At 41.6% G+C, this 13,308-nt stretch overlaps 1 protein-coding gene across 3 annotated transcripts; it reads right to left on the bottom strand.

Moving 5' to 3' along the window:
• Positions 1–1,820: 1,820 nt before the first annotated feature.
• LOC133505559 (serine/arginine repetitive matrix protein 2-like) lies at positions 1,821–12,905 on the bottom strand. Of its 3 annotated transcripts, none has more exons than XM_061828687.1 (11): positions 12,777–12,905; positions 10,603–10,707; positions 10,327–10,488; positions 7,094–8,633; positions 6,947–7,000; positions 5,809–6,481; positions 4,774–4,971; positions 3,868–3,928; positions 3,652–3,773; positions 3,418–3,569; positions 1,821–2,636 (listed from the first exon to the last, which is right to left on the bottom strand). In XM_061828687.1, the coding sequence occupies exons 1-11, from the start codon at positions 12,870–12,872 to the stop codon at positions 2,539–2,541; spliced, it is 3,261 nt and encodes a 1,086-aa protein (XP_061684671.1). In that variant the 5' UTR covers positions 12,873–12,905; the 3' UTR covers positions 1,821–2,538. The 3 variants fall into 3 exon arrangements, with proteins under 3 accessions (XP_061684671.1, XP_061684672.1, XP_061684673.1); XM_061828688.1 differs by having other exon boundaries at positions 3,868–3,925; XM_061828689.1 differs by lacking the exon at positions 12,777–12,905 and adding an exon at positions 12,642–12,766.
• Positions 12,906–13,308: the final 403 nt, after the last annotated feature.

Raw genomic sequence — 13,308 nt, 5'->3', positions numbered from 1 at the left:
AAGTTGTCAACGCATTGCATGTGTGCAGACTGCAAAAAAAAAAAAAAAAAAAAAAAAGACCGTGGATGCCGATACGTTACGTACAATTGTGCGTAACCGTGCAATTGAGACGAGAAATATTTTTTGGGGCGTTTTCTTCAAATTCTTATTTACTGATATCACACGCTCTGGCCTTGGCGGAAAGGTAAACCTCATATATCCGGTTGAGAAATGGGTATATTACGCTTTAATTTCAGTTAATACATTGTCTTTAATGACAACCTCGACCTCTCCAACATGGCCGCTCTGTAGGCACGTCACGATGACAACATATCGCTGGTGAGCGCTCGATCCATGGCTCTGTGATGCCTTCAACATGTAGTAATTCTAGTTGTCAATGGTTATCACAGGCGGCACGGTGAATCAGCGAGTAAAGCACAGTTCTGAGGTCCCGGGTTCAATCCCTGACCCGCCTGTGTGGAGTTTGCATGTTCTCCGCGTGCCTGCGTGGCTTTTCTCCGGGGACTCCGATTTCCTCCCACATCCCAAAAACGTGCAACATTAATTGGAAACTAAATTACCCCTAAGTGTGATTGTGAGTGCGACTGTTGTCTGTCTGTGCCTTGCGATTGGCTGGCAACCAGTTCAGGGTGTACCTCGCCTCCTGCCCGTTGACAGTTGGGATAAGCCCCAGCACTCCCCGCGACCCTCGTGAGGATAAGCAGCAAAATAAAATGGATGGATGAATGGTTATCACAGCTTGTTAAATCTGTGAACGCTTTTTTAGTGCCATAATACAAAAGTCGAAATGAATGCAGTAGGTTCAACTTTTTAAAATGTAATATTCACGTAATTAAGTGATCAAAATTCCCATCGTCACCAGAATTTAGCACTGAATTCTGATTTGATTGAAAGTCAGTTTAGTTTCACGAGGGCTCAATTGAATAAGCTTTGTTCGTGCTCTCTAATTTTTAACAATTTGTTTTCACCCTCCATTATTTGGCTGAAGATGGCTCCATGGATCGCAGAGAAATAAAACTGATGTTGAGGTAAACAAAAGCTTTGTTTTTTTTATTGTAAAAAATTTCTGTTTTGTAATACAAGAAATATATGTATATATTTAGTGGCCCCCACAATTACATGCTGTGATGGACGTGACGTACATTATATTGGGCCTGAGCATATACTCACTCATATACAGACCATTTAAAAAAAAAAAAGTAATATCGTGGAAAAAAAAGGTTTTTTTTCATAATTGCATTCAAATAAGAACTTTCATAGAGTAAAGATTCATTATCACAATTTACACAAGTTGAAGTATTTGTTAATTTTACATGAGCTGGGCTTCCATCTTAAAAAAAACAAAAACAAAATGAGGAAAAATTAGAAGACTGTGAAAAAAATCTGACTAAATTTTGCAGGCTATAAATGTTGCTGAATGTTGCAGACACTAATCTTGTACTAAAGTCAAACCACCCACACAAGTTTCCCCGGGTGTCAGTAAAGTGCTTCACTTTGGTTCAATATGGGAAAGACTGCAGACTTGACAACTGGCCAGTAGACCATCATTGATAGTATAAGTACCTCCATAAGTTGGGGAGGGGATAGGTTTTTTTCTACAAAAACTAAAGTAAATTATTTCATGGCAATATTCACATTTCTTTAATTATTTCTGATTTTGTGGGTTTTATGGGCTGGAAAGCCAAATTTTATGAAAATAAAGTCTTTGAAATTGTGGGCTCTCAAACTATAATCTACGAAAGTGAAAAGTGAAAGTGAAATTGTGGAAATATATATATATATATATATATATATATATATATATATTTTTTTTTTTTTTTTTTTTTTTTTTTAAAGGGTCTTCATATTCACAATACTGGGGCTGGACTCCATGCGTCAGCAGGGGGTGTGAACAGATTGATTCCCATCACCTCCGCACAAGCAGAATCACCTAAAAACGTATTAATCATGTTGGCCTGGTATTAGAATACTGAAGCCTCAGGTAAAAACTAGAAAATGAGATCGGTCTGATCGCATTAGTGAGGGACACACATACGTGCACATTTCCTACTGTACAACAAAGTGCTTAAACGGGACAAGGATAAAAGTGATTAGACGTGTCCTTTTAATTACGAGCTATTGAGGACAGTCCACCCATTAACAAATTTCTTGCTTGAGTTATTGTCAACAAAGTTATTTTTATGAATTAATAGTTCCGGTATGATGTGCAACTTGGGTTGAAGATGTTTAACGTATGTTAGATAGATGATCCTGCATTATTTGTGCGTACAGTTGGGCTAAGGATGTTCTAAATTTGTTTGCAGATAAGGGGAAAGGGGGGGACAAGTGCGAACATATTGATAAATCCCACGTTTTCCCATCAAACCTGCATATGCGTGATTTGAGCACAAATCTACACATTCACACGATTTGTGAACGGGGCCCAGTGAGTACAACGTCCAAAAGATTGTGCACAAGTGGAGTAAGCGCAAATGTTTGCGAGAAGCTCTTAGGTTCATGGCTCTTTCTCTCTGTTCAACTCTCTTCCACTCTGCTCTGCTACCTCAGTCCTCTTTGGGCTTGTTTCAGTAACGAATCGAAGTCAAGTTCCTGGAACCTGCTCTTGACTGGAGACGACTCTGCATCCGCTTTTGCATCTGAGGATTACAGATTAATAACATGTTCAGTTGATCCAAAGTAGGGATCAAACGGTCTATATTAAACAATACTTATCAGTAAGAACTAGTCAATGATAACAGTTGGCACATTTTATAGATTATTGCACAGTGAAACCTCTACATTTAAATGCCCGTGAAGTTGCACAAATCAAAATGAACAATATTTCTAGAATTTACTTTACCTCTGACTGCACAGAATTTTGGATTTCTAACAACCTCCTGCATGCAGCTATGACAGTATATCCCTTTCAAATAATTTTAAACAGTGTCTCAGTTCTTCTGTCAAGCGTGATCGTGCATTGTTAAAATATTGTTTGATTGTTTACATTGGTTAGACGTGTGCAACAGTTTAGAATGCTTGGAAATGAGATCTATGAGGCAAATCAGCAGATTAGACCTTGGTCAGTGAGGGTGTGAATGGTTGTCCGTGTCGCTATTGGCCCTGGGAATTGCTCATGACTACATGAGGGTGTCATCCGCCTTTTGCCCACTATCAGCTGGGAGTCTCCAGCGGCTCATGACCCAAACCAGAAAAAGCCGTGTTGAAAATGGATAGATGGATGTATGACTCATAAGAAAGCAGTACTTGGTATTTTATGGGGATTACAATTGGGACTGGATTATTTCTATTCCTATTATTTCCTCTGGCAAAAACATTGTTTTGAAAACCTAGTGATCCAAAGGTTGACCAGCAGCATCTACGAACAAAGTGTGTTTGGGCTGAGAGGTTCCACTGCGCCTGGCTTGGTTAAACTCTTACCGAGATCAGCATAGTCGGAGTTACAAAACTGTCTTCTTCCACCAAAGCAGATGTCAAAGGGGAGCTCATCAGGCCTTCTTAGTTTCCCACCGTTGTCGATGGCTGCAAATGCATCATCCGTGTTGTAGAATGTAACAAACCCGTAATGGTCACTGTAGGAAGGAAAAGAAAATTGCAATAGCACTTAACTTGCACTCACAGTACACGGGAAATGTTTTGTTGCTGCGTACTTACCCTTTATCTCTAAAGTGCAGTGACACACATTCCACCTCTCCAAAATGAGAGAAGCGTTCTCGCAGTTCATCATGCGTCATGGACCTACGGATGCGGCCGACATACACAACTCTGCGCTCATCCTTCGGGAGAAGGTTTGAAACAAAACTTAGCACGTGTCGGGACAGCAAACAACTACGAGACACCAGCTGACATGACAAGTAGTGTTGGACTCACTATGGCTTTCAGCTTCTGAAGCCGCGCCTTGTTCTCCCTCTTGATCTTCCAGGACTCGCTGCTGATGGAAAGATGACATTTTGTGATTCAAATGTGTCATTTCTATTATTACTGTGGACTTACAAGTGCTCGAACATGTAGGTTTTTTTTGAGCTACAAGCCATTGCATAGCAAATTTTTGGTTTTGTATCACAAAGCAAAATTTGAGGGTACGAGTAGGCTTTGGATCATCAACATTCGAGCAAATAAGTTACTCGAATGTCCTTGCTTGAGGGCAAGGAGACTCAAGAGTCATGGAAGGTGACATACAATCAAAAACCCCAATACAAAATGAGAATATGAAATGAGCTGCAATGGACTAAGCGAAACCTGACTCACATGCAGACTAACCAGGCAATCCAGCGCCAGTTCCTGTTGTCACCTAATAGGCCATTTGCATTTCAGGCACACACCCAACACATGATTACTACAACACGAAGCCTACGGGAGTTACACTTTATAAAGTTGAATTCTGTACATTCTCATCTCACCATTCTCATTACCACTTACCCTGTTCAGTCTCGTGGCTATGGGGGAACTGGTCGCCAGTCAGTTGTACGGCACATATAGACAGGGGCAATCACTTGCACTCGCATTCACACCGTCACCGAGTGGTGAATGCACCATTAAATCATCAGTGACTTTTTTACATTCTCTCCTTTTTTTATTTTCTATACAATACCAACATAATGAAAAATGTGTTTTTGAGGGCACTGGAACAGATAAATAGCATTTTAAATAATTCCAACGACAAAAAAAGTTACAAACAACGTCACAATATGAATTGAACTCACATATCAAGATACCGCTGTATTTTCATAACTACATGTGACCTGGCTATTGAAAGCCCTTCATTTGCAGACTCACCTGTAAATGTTTCTCCTGCGCGTACGGAAATTTGTCGAGGAAGGGGATGGTGACCTGGAGCGAGACCATGATCGGGATCTCGATCTATTAAATTTCAAACGTGTAGAAGACAGCTTATGTCGCCGAGGTGGGGAACGGGAGACGGAGCGAGAAGGGGACGAAGACCACGACCTGCTTCCTGAGCGCTTGCGATGGGACCTGTGAGCGCAAATACACAATTCCAAATAACAACTGAGAACAAAAAGCTAACTACAAACAGAAAGAGGGCATGAACATGCCTGTGGTAATTTCACATGTATAATCCGCACCCCCCACCCCTAAATTGTCATCAGTCAATAGTGCGCAGTGTGCATAGGTATATGGAAAAACGTTCACATTTTATAAATGCTGCCATCTACGTTGGACTTTCATTCCAAAATGCCACCACCATCCACAGATTATGAGAAAGGTGTACCCTACACTTTCATTTCAATAACCCATATGACTGCATAAATTTCATAAATTTACATACCCTAGCAGAATTTGTAATTTTTTTTAATACGACTGATGTCTTAACAACAACCACCATTAATTTATTTGTGCTTATGTTTTGTTTAATAATGTTTGTCTGAAATTCTCGGGTTTAATGAAAACTCATTTAAATAAAATTGAATGGGTTTGTCCGGCCCTTCAGGTTTTCTTTCAAGAATTCTACCCAATGTACAAATTCTGCCTGTGAAATCAAACTTTCACAAGCACAACTGTCTGTTTTATCATTTACTAAACAAAAGTATGGCTGTGCATTTCAAAATAAGAGCAAGTAAATTAAAGAAAAGGATTAAGTGTTCCAATAAAGTGCTCAACTTCAGAATAATTGTTTGAAAAAACTAACAAAATACAGATATTACATCATGTTTATATCATATGGGTAGAAGCAAAAGCTTGCATTGTAAAAATGCATTACACATTGATAGAACGATTGTCCCAAATTTTAAGGTGAACTTTGGGGGTGCGTATTATACATAAGTGCCCATTACACACGAGAAAGTACGGTACCTTCGTCTTTTTGGGGAGCAGGATGCATAGCTGGATGAGGATGACAACGATGAACAAGAGCTGTCCGAGAGGGGCGATCTTCTCGGGTATCTCTTCTTCTCTCGTCCTCTACTTGGAGGGCTGGGTGGAGGTGTAAGTGAAGGGGCCAGAAGTGTGCGTGTGGATGACCCTGACGTGTATTTCTCCTCAGCTCTGATGGGAGACTCACTTTTCCTGATAGAGGCATCCTCGATTTCACAAGTATTCTTGAGAAGAGAAGAAGGAGCTCTTGGATGCAAAGGATCCACAGGCACGGAGTAATTGTGATCTGTGGACACTGACCAACCAGTGTGAGGAGATGGCGTGAGCTCTGTAGCCCTCCTGGATGGCAGAGGGCGTGGATCAATGATCTGAATCCCCTTGGATGGCGGTGTTTTCCGTCTCACATTGACAACTTCCTCAGTACCGAGGATGACTTCAGTGCCGAGAGACTCGGGAGTGACCTGTTCAAACTTTCTTTGGCGCTCCAGATTATTTATGGAGCTCTTTGATGTGACTGAGTACAAAGTTCTGACAGGTTGCTGTTCCTTAGTGGAGGTCTGTAATAGCGTGGAGGTCCTTTCCGTGTCTTTGTGCTGAAATGAGGGTAAAGCATTTGAAAAGGATCCGGGCTGAGCCTCTTCTTCCTCTTTAGCTAAAGGGAAACAACAAAAGGTAATAATTCACATTAGATATTGAGCGAGTTCACAATTTAGGGGTATGACGGAATACTGCTCACACGTTATGCAATACCTTTTTAAAGAAAAACAACAATACCGTACATTAAACTCTGTTTGTGTACCAGAATTAATGCAATAAAATGTATGTTTTGCTATATTTCTAACATGGTGTGCCACATGGGAGCCACAGATGTGCAAAATGCAAATGTGAAACTTATTGGATATGGACATATATGTGAATGGATTTCACTTTTACTACCACACTATTTCCATGGTGACCAGTGGTGCAAATTGTTGATTTTGAGGCACATGCAGGACAATTTTCCCTCTGAATTAGCCAAATCGCCATCAGGCAGTTAAATTTCACAAAGAAAAACAAAATTACCAGATATCTTTACACATACTATAACAAAAGAAAACATTATATGCCGATGTATCACCTTGTTTCTCTTCAAACTGTTCTAACAAGCTGGTAAGGTCACAGGCTTCAATCCCTGAAGCAGAACATAAAGAAGTCAATGTCAACGATCTCATTTCTGTATTGTAGAAATAATTTAATTAACATATGGAATCTGTTTGGTCTGTACCTGACTCAGGTGCAGCACTTTGGTCACTACAGGTATGTTGAAGTAATGGTATTGGTTTCTTGGGAGGAGAAGATTTTAAGGGATCCTCTGGTAATTGTTCCCTGACTGGCTGACCTTGGTCACGGTTGACAGGCCCTGGACTTAGTGAATGAGAAATCTTTGGCACTAGCATGAGGTTTTGTGGTTTCCTACATTCTGAACTTGTTGGAGCCGTGAGCGGGCATTTGCTCTCCACTTGCCGACTTGGCTGAGGTTTCTCTGTGGAGATATGTATTTGTGATACTGCAAGTGAGGGTAAAACAGTGGACACAGCTGAAGACGGAGAATCTGATGGGGCAGGTGTCTGGTTAACAGGCAGGCGAATGAGGACAGGGTTTGGGGGATCAGTGCTGAGAAGTGCTGGATTCTTCAATGAATTTTTCCTGCTTGCAGCTCCATTAAGAAGGGCATTATTGGACTCGTCATTGGACTTAGGAACATCACATGAAGTGCTTTTAGATTCAGTTTGAAGATATTTGAATCTGTGATGCTTCCCAGCAAAACATGGCTTTTTCTTTACTGGTATTGGGGGATGATGACAAGTAGCTCTTTGGGGTAGATGTGTACTTATTCTGGACTGTTCTGTGCTATGGCGCGAAGACTTTATCGCACAGAGGGTTTGTCTCTGCCCATGTGAAAGGATAATCGGGGTCAGTTCTTTGGGAGGCAGGGGAACATAAGGCCACTTGGTGGTGTAGTTCGGCTGCTTCTCCAGCAGAGGCTGCCTTTTCTGCCGCAGCTGTCTATACTCTTGGAGGCTTAGTGATTTGGCTTTACTTTTTGGCAGTTGCTCTTCAGCCTTGTCATCTACGTCTACTGATATAGACACTGCCGCTGGGGCTACAAGTGCCGGACAAGCTGAACCTTCGGGTGTATCTGCAGAGACTACACTCTGGAGATCCTTCTCTGTGAATAATTCAGCTTCCACAGACTGATCAAATGAAGCCACTTGAACAGGGCCAAAGCGGACTCTCTTCTTTTCCTTGGAGAACAGACCTTTCGATGATTTGCTAGTGAGCAGTGCACTTTTTAGCAGTGTGCTGCTATCATTTTTTGCAACGCCCTGTTTGTCCTCTGTCCCTTTCAGACGTGTATCATGATCATTATCAACATCATCATCATCATCAGATACAACATTTATATCTTCGTCACTGTCTCCAGTTGGCTTCTCATACTTCCATACTTCTCCCTGGGAGAATAATGTGTGTTTCTCTTCTAGTTTGCTCCAGGGTGATGGTGGTAGTCCAGCTGTGCTTCGGTGGCCCTTGCTCTCCTCCTCCACGTGCACCTTAAGGCAATATGGGTGCATGAGTTTCACTAGGTTGACCACAGAAGAGGAAGTGAAGACATCCACTTCGGTATCTGCTCTCTTTTTGGGGCCTTGAAACAATGTCTGACTTTGTTGTCGGAACACTGGCTGAAATCTGGCTACTTTGCTCTTTTCTTCTTTCCCTGCATCATTCTTGGCTCTCGGTCTAAGTTTAGTGCCAAAGGCTCCATCCTAAAGAGAGACAAAGACAGAAAAGTGAACAGATGTTTTGACACTGCACAAGAGAGATCTCAAATCTGACTATGCTTTGATTTAATTTCTCCCGTTTTTTTTTTTTTTTAATAATTCTCGAGTCCAAACTAAAATTGAAAAGGTTCTTCCTTGGCTAATTTGACAATTACACCCACATAGTGGTTCTGTTAATTTGGTTGAGTATTATTTATTCAAATGAACGGTTCATCTGTAAATTGAGATAGGAGGCCCCGTAGCTCAGTGGTTAGAGGTTCGTATCCCACTGGGGCCTCCACTCCCTGAGAAGGGTTGCGTCAGGAAGGGCATCCGGCGTAAAAATTGTGTCAAACATATATATGCGTTCATCTGAGATGATACGCTGTGGCGACCCGAAAGGGACAAGCCGAAAGAAACACACATCTGTAAATTGAGATATGTATTAAGATGAAGGCAGCTATACAATACAATACGGTACATGAATAACTGATTTATGACGGGGTTTTGTTCCTACTGCAGTGACATGATATTTGTACCGAAGTAAGACTGCACTGTTCTCAATCACCATTCCATGCTACAGCAGTAGTACAGCCAATATTAGTGGTTGGGCACCATTGGCCATCAGCCCGGCACTGGTGGTACAGAGCTGCACGGAGAATAAAAAACAAAAACAAAAAATATATAGTGCACCCTTATTCCAAAGTATTGCAGCACTAAATGTCCTGTTGGTCTGCTGTACGCAATCTCATGGTGTCAACTCATTCAGGCAGCGAGCACAGCGTGCAGTGTTGATGTGAATGCTCAATCCTTAGGTTGCAATCACATGATAATCGCCGCCATTTCAACAGACAAGCTAGTTGTTGCAGACAACATCACCACGGCAACGTCCACAGACCCATGTGTAAGCACCGAGCGGCGGATGTTTTACTTTAATTACTACTACTTTAATTCACTCAAGGATGTTGCCAAAGCCAGATATGTACAGAACATCAAACTCTGTGAAAATATTGATCCGTATACTCTCCACAACAATGTACTTTCAAAGGATCTGAAAGACTTCCTTGAAGTAGAATATCCTTACATAATCATCAGAAAAGAATTTGAAATAACCATTTGCCTTGTGTACTCGAGCTTCGTTCGGATCTGCAGGTCATATATTTGCAAGCCATTTTTGTTGCTGCTTTTTCGATAACTTCATTGTGTTTTCTCCTTCATGCACTCTAATCTTTGGGATACGGAAAAATCGCTTCCCAATGTCTCTGTTTCCGCAATTTCCACATCCGTAGACGCAACAAATATCTGGCATGATGGACAGCTGAGTTCTTGACTGCAACAATAGAGTTCAAGTACCCGGATGAACAAGCGCGATGTCACGTGCAACCCAGCCATTCATATGCTGGTTGGAGGCTAAAAAGAGGATCATCCCATTCTACTTATCTCCACCACGCAAGGAGGAGTCAGGATAAGTCAAGGCTCCATCTAAACTTAACTGCCCCCAGCATCTCCCAACAACGTCCGGCACACTCTGCTGTCGCCTCACTATTTCCTGCCACCCCCTACATTGACAACTTGCTTGACATAGAGACTCCCATGTCAATAAGCCTTCAACGATTAGCTTCAAGTGTCAATTTTGTAGGGGCAATTATTGGTTCTTAAAAATAATTCACGAATGAGAATGATAGCTAGGTGCACTTACTGTTGTCATGCTGTGCCCCAACTCCTGATAGTTGAGGAGCTTGGTGTCTGGAATGGTGTCAAAGGGAGAAAGACTGCTACTGACATCATCCTCCACACATTCTAACATCTGAGTCAGGGCCGAGAGCAAGGTACTGCTCTCTTCCTCTGCTTGTCTTGTGTCCTGTAACGAGTAACAAGAGCTATTTTGTGCTATTCATTGTCAGCCAGTGCACATGAACACAACCACAAGCCCATTACTCAGAGCCTCTGCCAGAGTCTTGACTTGCACTCTGACCTCTGATGAAACGGTGGAATCCTCAAAAATAGCCAAAATGGAGTGTTCCACACAGGACTGTGCGTCCATGTCCTCTCCACTATTGTCACCTCCACATGGGCCAATCTGGAGAAATATGGACAAACATATAAATGTAGAAAGCTAAACATATGCTTGAAAAAAGTTTCTGTCTTGTTACACACCAGCAATGATTCAAACAATTAAGTGGGGTGGGTACTGATAATGTCTCTGTCTTTAAAATATTATCCTTTCTGAATACGTGGGATGTGTTGATTTATTTTCCCCTTCCTGGAAAACACTTGAGGCCCAAAAAATGTTAAACCTGTACAATGTTTCTAAATCGCAAATCCTTATACTCCGTCAACGCCAAGTTCTGACTGTGTGCTTTCATATGAAATTGAACAACAGTGACTTGGGAAGTAACCTGAAGCGTGCGTTGTTGCTGGAAAGAAATAGGGGAGCACCCGGTTGTGTTGAGTGTTTCGGGAACATTTTCAAAACACTTCACCACAGTAAACACTTCAAGGAAATAGTTAGAACATAAAGATAAGCCAAGTTAGCCAACTTCTAATTATTTCATCTTCTTCTGGGTCATACAACTAATGTGGATTTCTGACACCCACTGGACAGGATTTTTGATGGGCAGAAACCTAAACTTCTGTTTTCTTCAGATATTTGATCAGATGTTAAATTATCTTGCCTGTCAATGCAGTCCTCCTTGCATGGAGCACAACTTTTTTTTAACATATCTGTTTTTACTCTTTAGTTCTTCTCTCAGACTAATTGAATTCATTTCATCAGCACGTACAGTTTGTAGTTTTTTACAGCTCTTACAATTTCCAGTAGGGTGTTTTTTCAACTTCTGTACATTTCTTCCTTTACTACCATATTTTTCATTGTATTTTCCATCCTTCTTGATGCCATTCATCACCACACAACTACTCACAGGTCATTCTTGGCACTATGACAGACATCTAGTTTGTGTGCCCAGGAACTATAAACAGTCAAATGAGTGCGCACCTGGCCGCGTGCATTTCAGTTTTTCTGTGAAACCTCTCCTCAGATATTTGCTGAAAAACTCACCCAATCATGTTTTTGTGCTCTCAAAATTAAAACATCACTAAGCTATATATTTTTAAGAGTAAGGTTGCCATGATCAACATTTTGAAAGGAGTGTCAATGACAAGTGTCAGTGTCATTTTTTTTTCACTAGTCACAGAATGGCACGGTCCCTATTTCCCGTGGATAAATGTGTGTAATGCATGTAAAAGAAACCAGAGGAGCAAAAAAGAAACCACAAACAAAAACCAACTGGGTTCGTCTGATGGCTAAAGTATTTTAAAAGGCAAGTCTCTTTTGATGACATCATTTTACAACCGTGGGTCCCATTTGGAAACACTTTCAGGACAAGATCCCCGGAAGTGTTGTTTCTTCTTCTGCGTTTTGAACGTTCATTTCAATCTAGGAACCCTTTGCTGCGGACCATAATCTTTGTGTGGTGTTTTGTGTTGAGATGAGAATACAGAACGACCAAATCTGTTAAATTCCCGTTTTTTTCTTTTCATGTGTGGGTTCTGGAATCCAACAAACTCTTACGCGTTGCGGTCCCCGCTCCCTCTACAACACCGAAAGTCTCGGAAGTCAGGCGTTATTCCACAATGGCGAAACTATGAAGCACTAAAGATAAAAAAAAAAAGAAAATCGGGTAAAAAGTATTGCGGGATGTAATTCGTATTAATACTGTTTTACAATTCAAGAGGATAACGTCATATAGTAAGAGATGATGCTCTAAAGTGAAAATTGGTCAAAGTTAAACATATACAGGTGGTTAAAAAATGACGGGAAATGTCATTTCGAGACTGGACAACGTCCGTGTCAAACAAAGAATCCAGCCGGATAATATTGTACCACTTCGCTTTCAGCACTCTATTCCAGTTTTCGGTAACAGTAAGAAAGTCTAGAACATATTAAATGTGGATCGTAGACGATTTAGATAGGACCCTCCGTCGTCGAGATCCAGCTAACACTTGCTGGCTAACCTCTTTTTACCCTGCTGGCAAACACGTGTCGACATGCGCGCATGTGCCAGGCAAAGAACCCCCATCACGACGGAGAAAACATGTCTCCGTTGTCCTATTTGAGCGTCGCTGTATCTGAAATGGCGAGAGCGGTACCTGGCAAGGGCTTCTGGTGCTCAGAAAGTCCACGTTGCCGGTATTTAAAGACCAGTCTATGGCTCTCCACTGCGTCGCCATCTTGCTGCTCCACATGGTCCAGTCGTTGGCAGCGCTGGACACGTGGTCACCGGCAGCGCAGGAGCACAGTGGCTGACTTGGGACCAGTATGCGTGTCACAGTATACCCGGAGAACGCCTGCAAACCGATCCTAGGTCGGTAATATATTGTTTCGCTTTTACACTAATAAGTGTGAAATATATATATTTTGAATCGCGGCGGCCCGATTCTGATAACATATGTTAACAGTTGGTCGACTTCCATCTTGGTTAGCGACGTTAACTTCATCATTAGTTTCGAAAACGTTTGGATTGCACCAAATCGCCATCTAGCGTTCAATTGACACATGACAGTTTCTATACATTTATTTACAATCAGCGGTGTCAAAATCGTTTTCGTTGACAGTTACCCCAATATTACCGTCAGCGTGTCGGGTCAGTATATACGTGGCTTCATAAGCTATAAATAAGAA

Source organism: Syngnathoides biaculeatus, chromosome 9 (genome assembly GCF_019802595.1).
Source record: "Syngnathoides biaculeatus isolate LvHL_M chromosome 9, ASM1980259v1, whole genome shotgun sequence".
NCBI lineage: Eukaryota > Metazoa > Chordata > Actinopteri > Syngnathiformes > Syngnathidae > Syngnathoides > Syngnathoides biaculeatus.
Note: the sequence above shows the minus strand (reverse complement) of the source record. Positions and strands in the feature narration are given on the sequence as shown.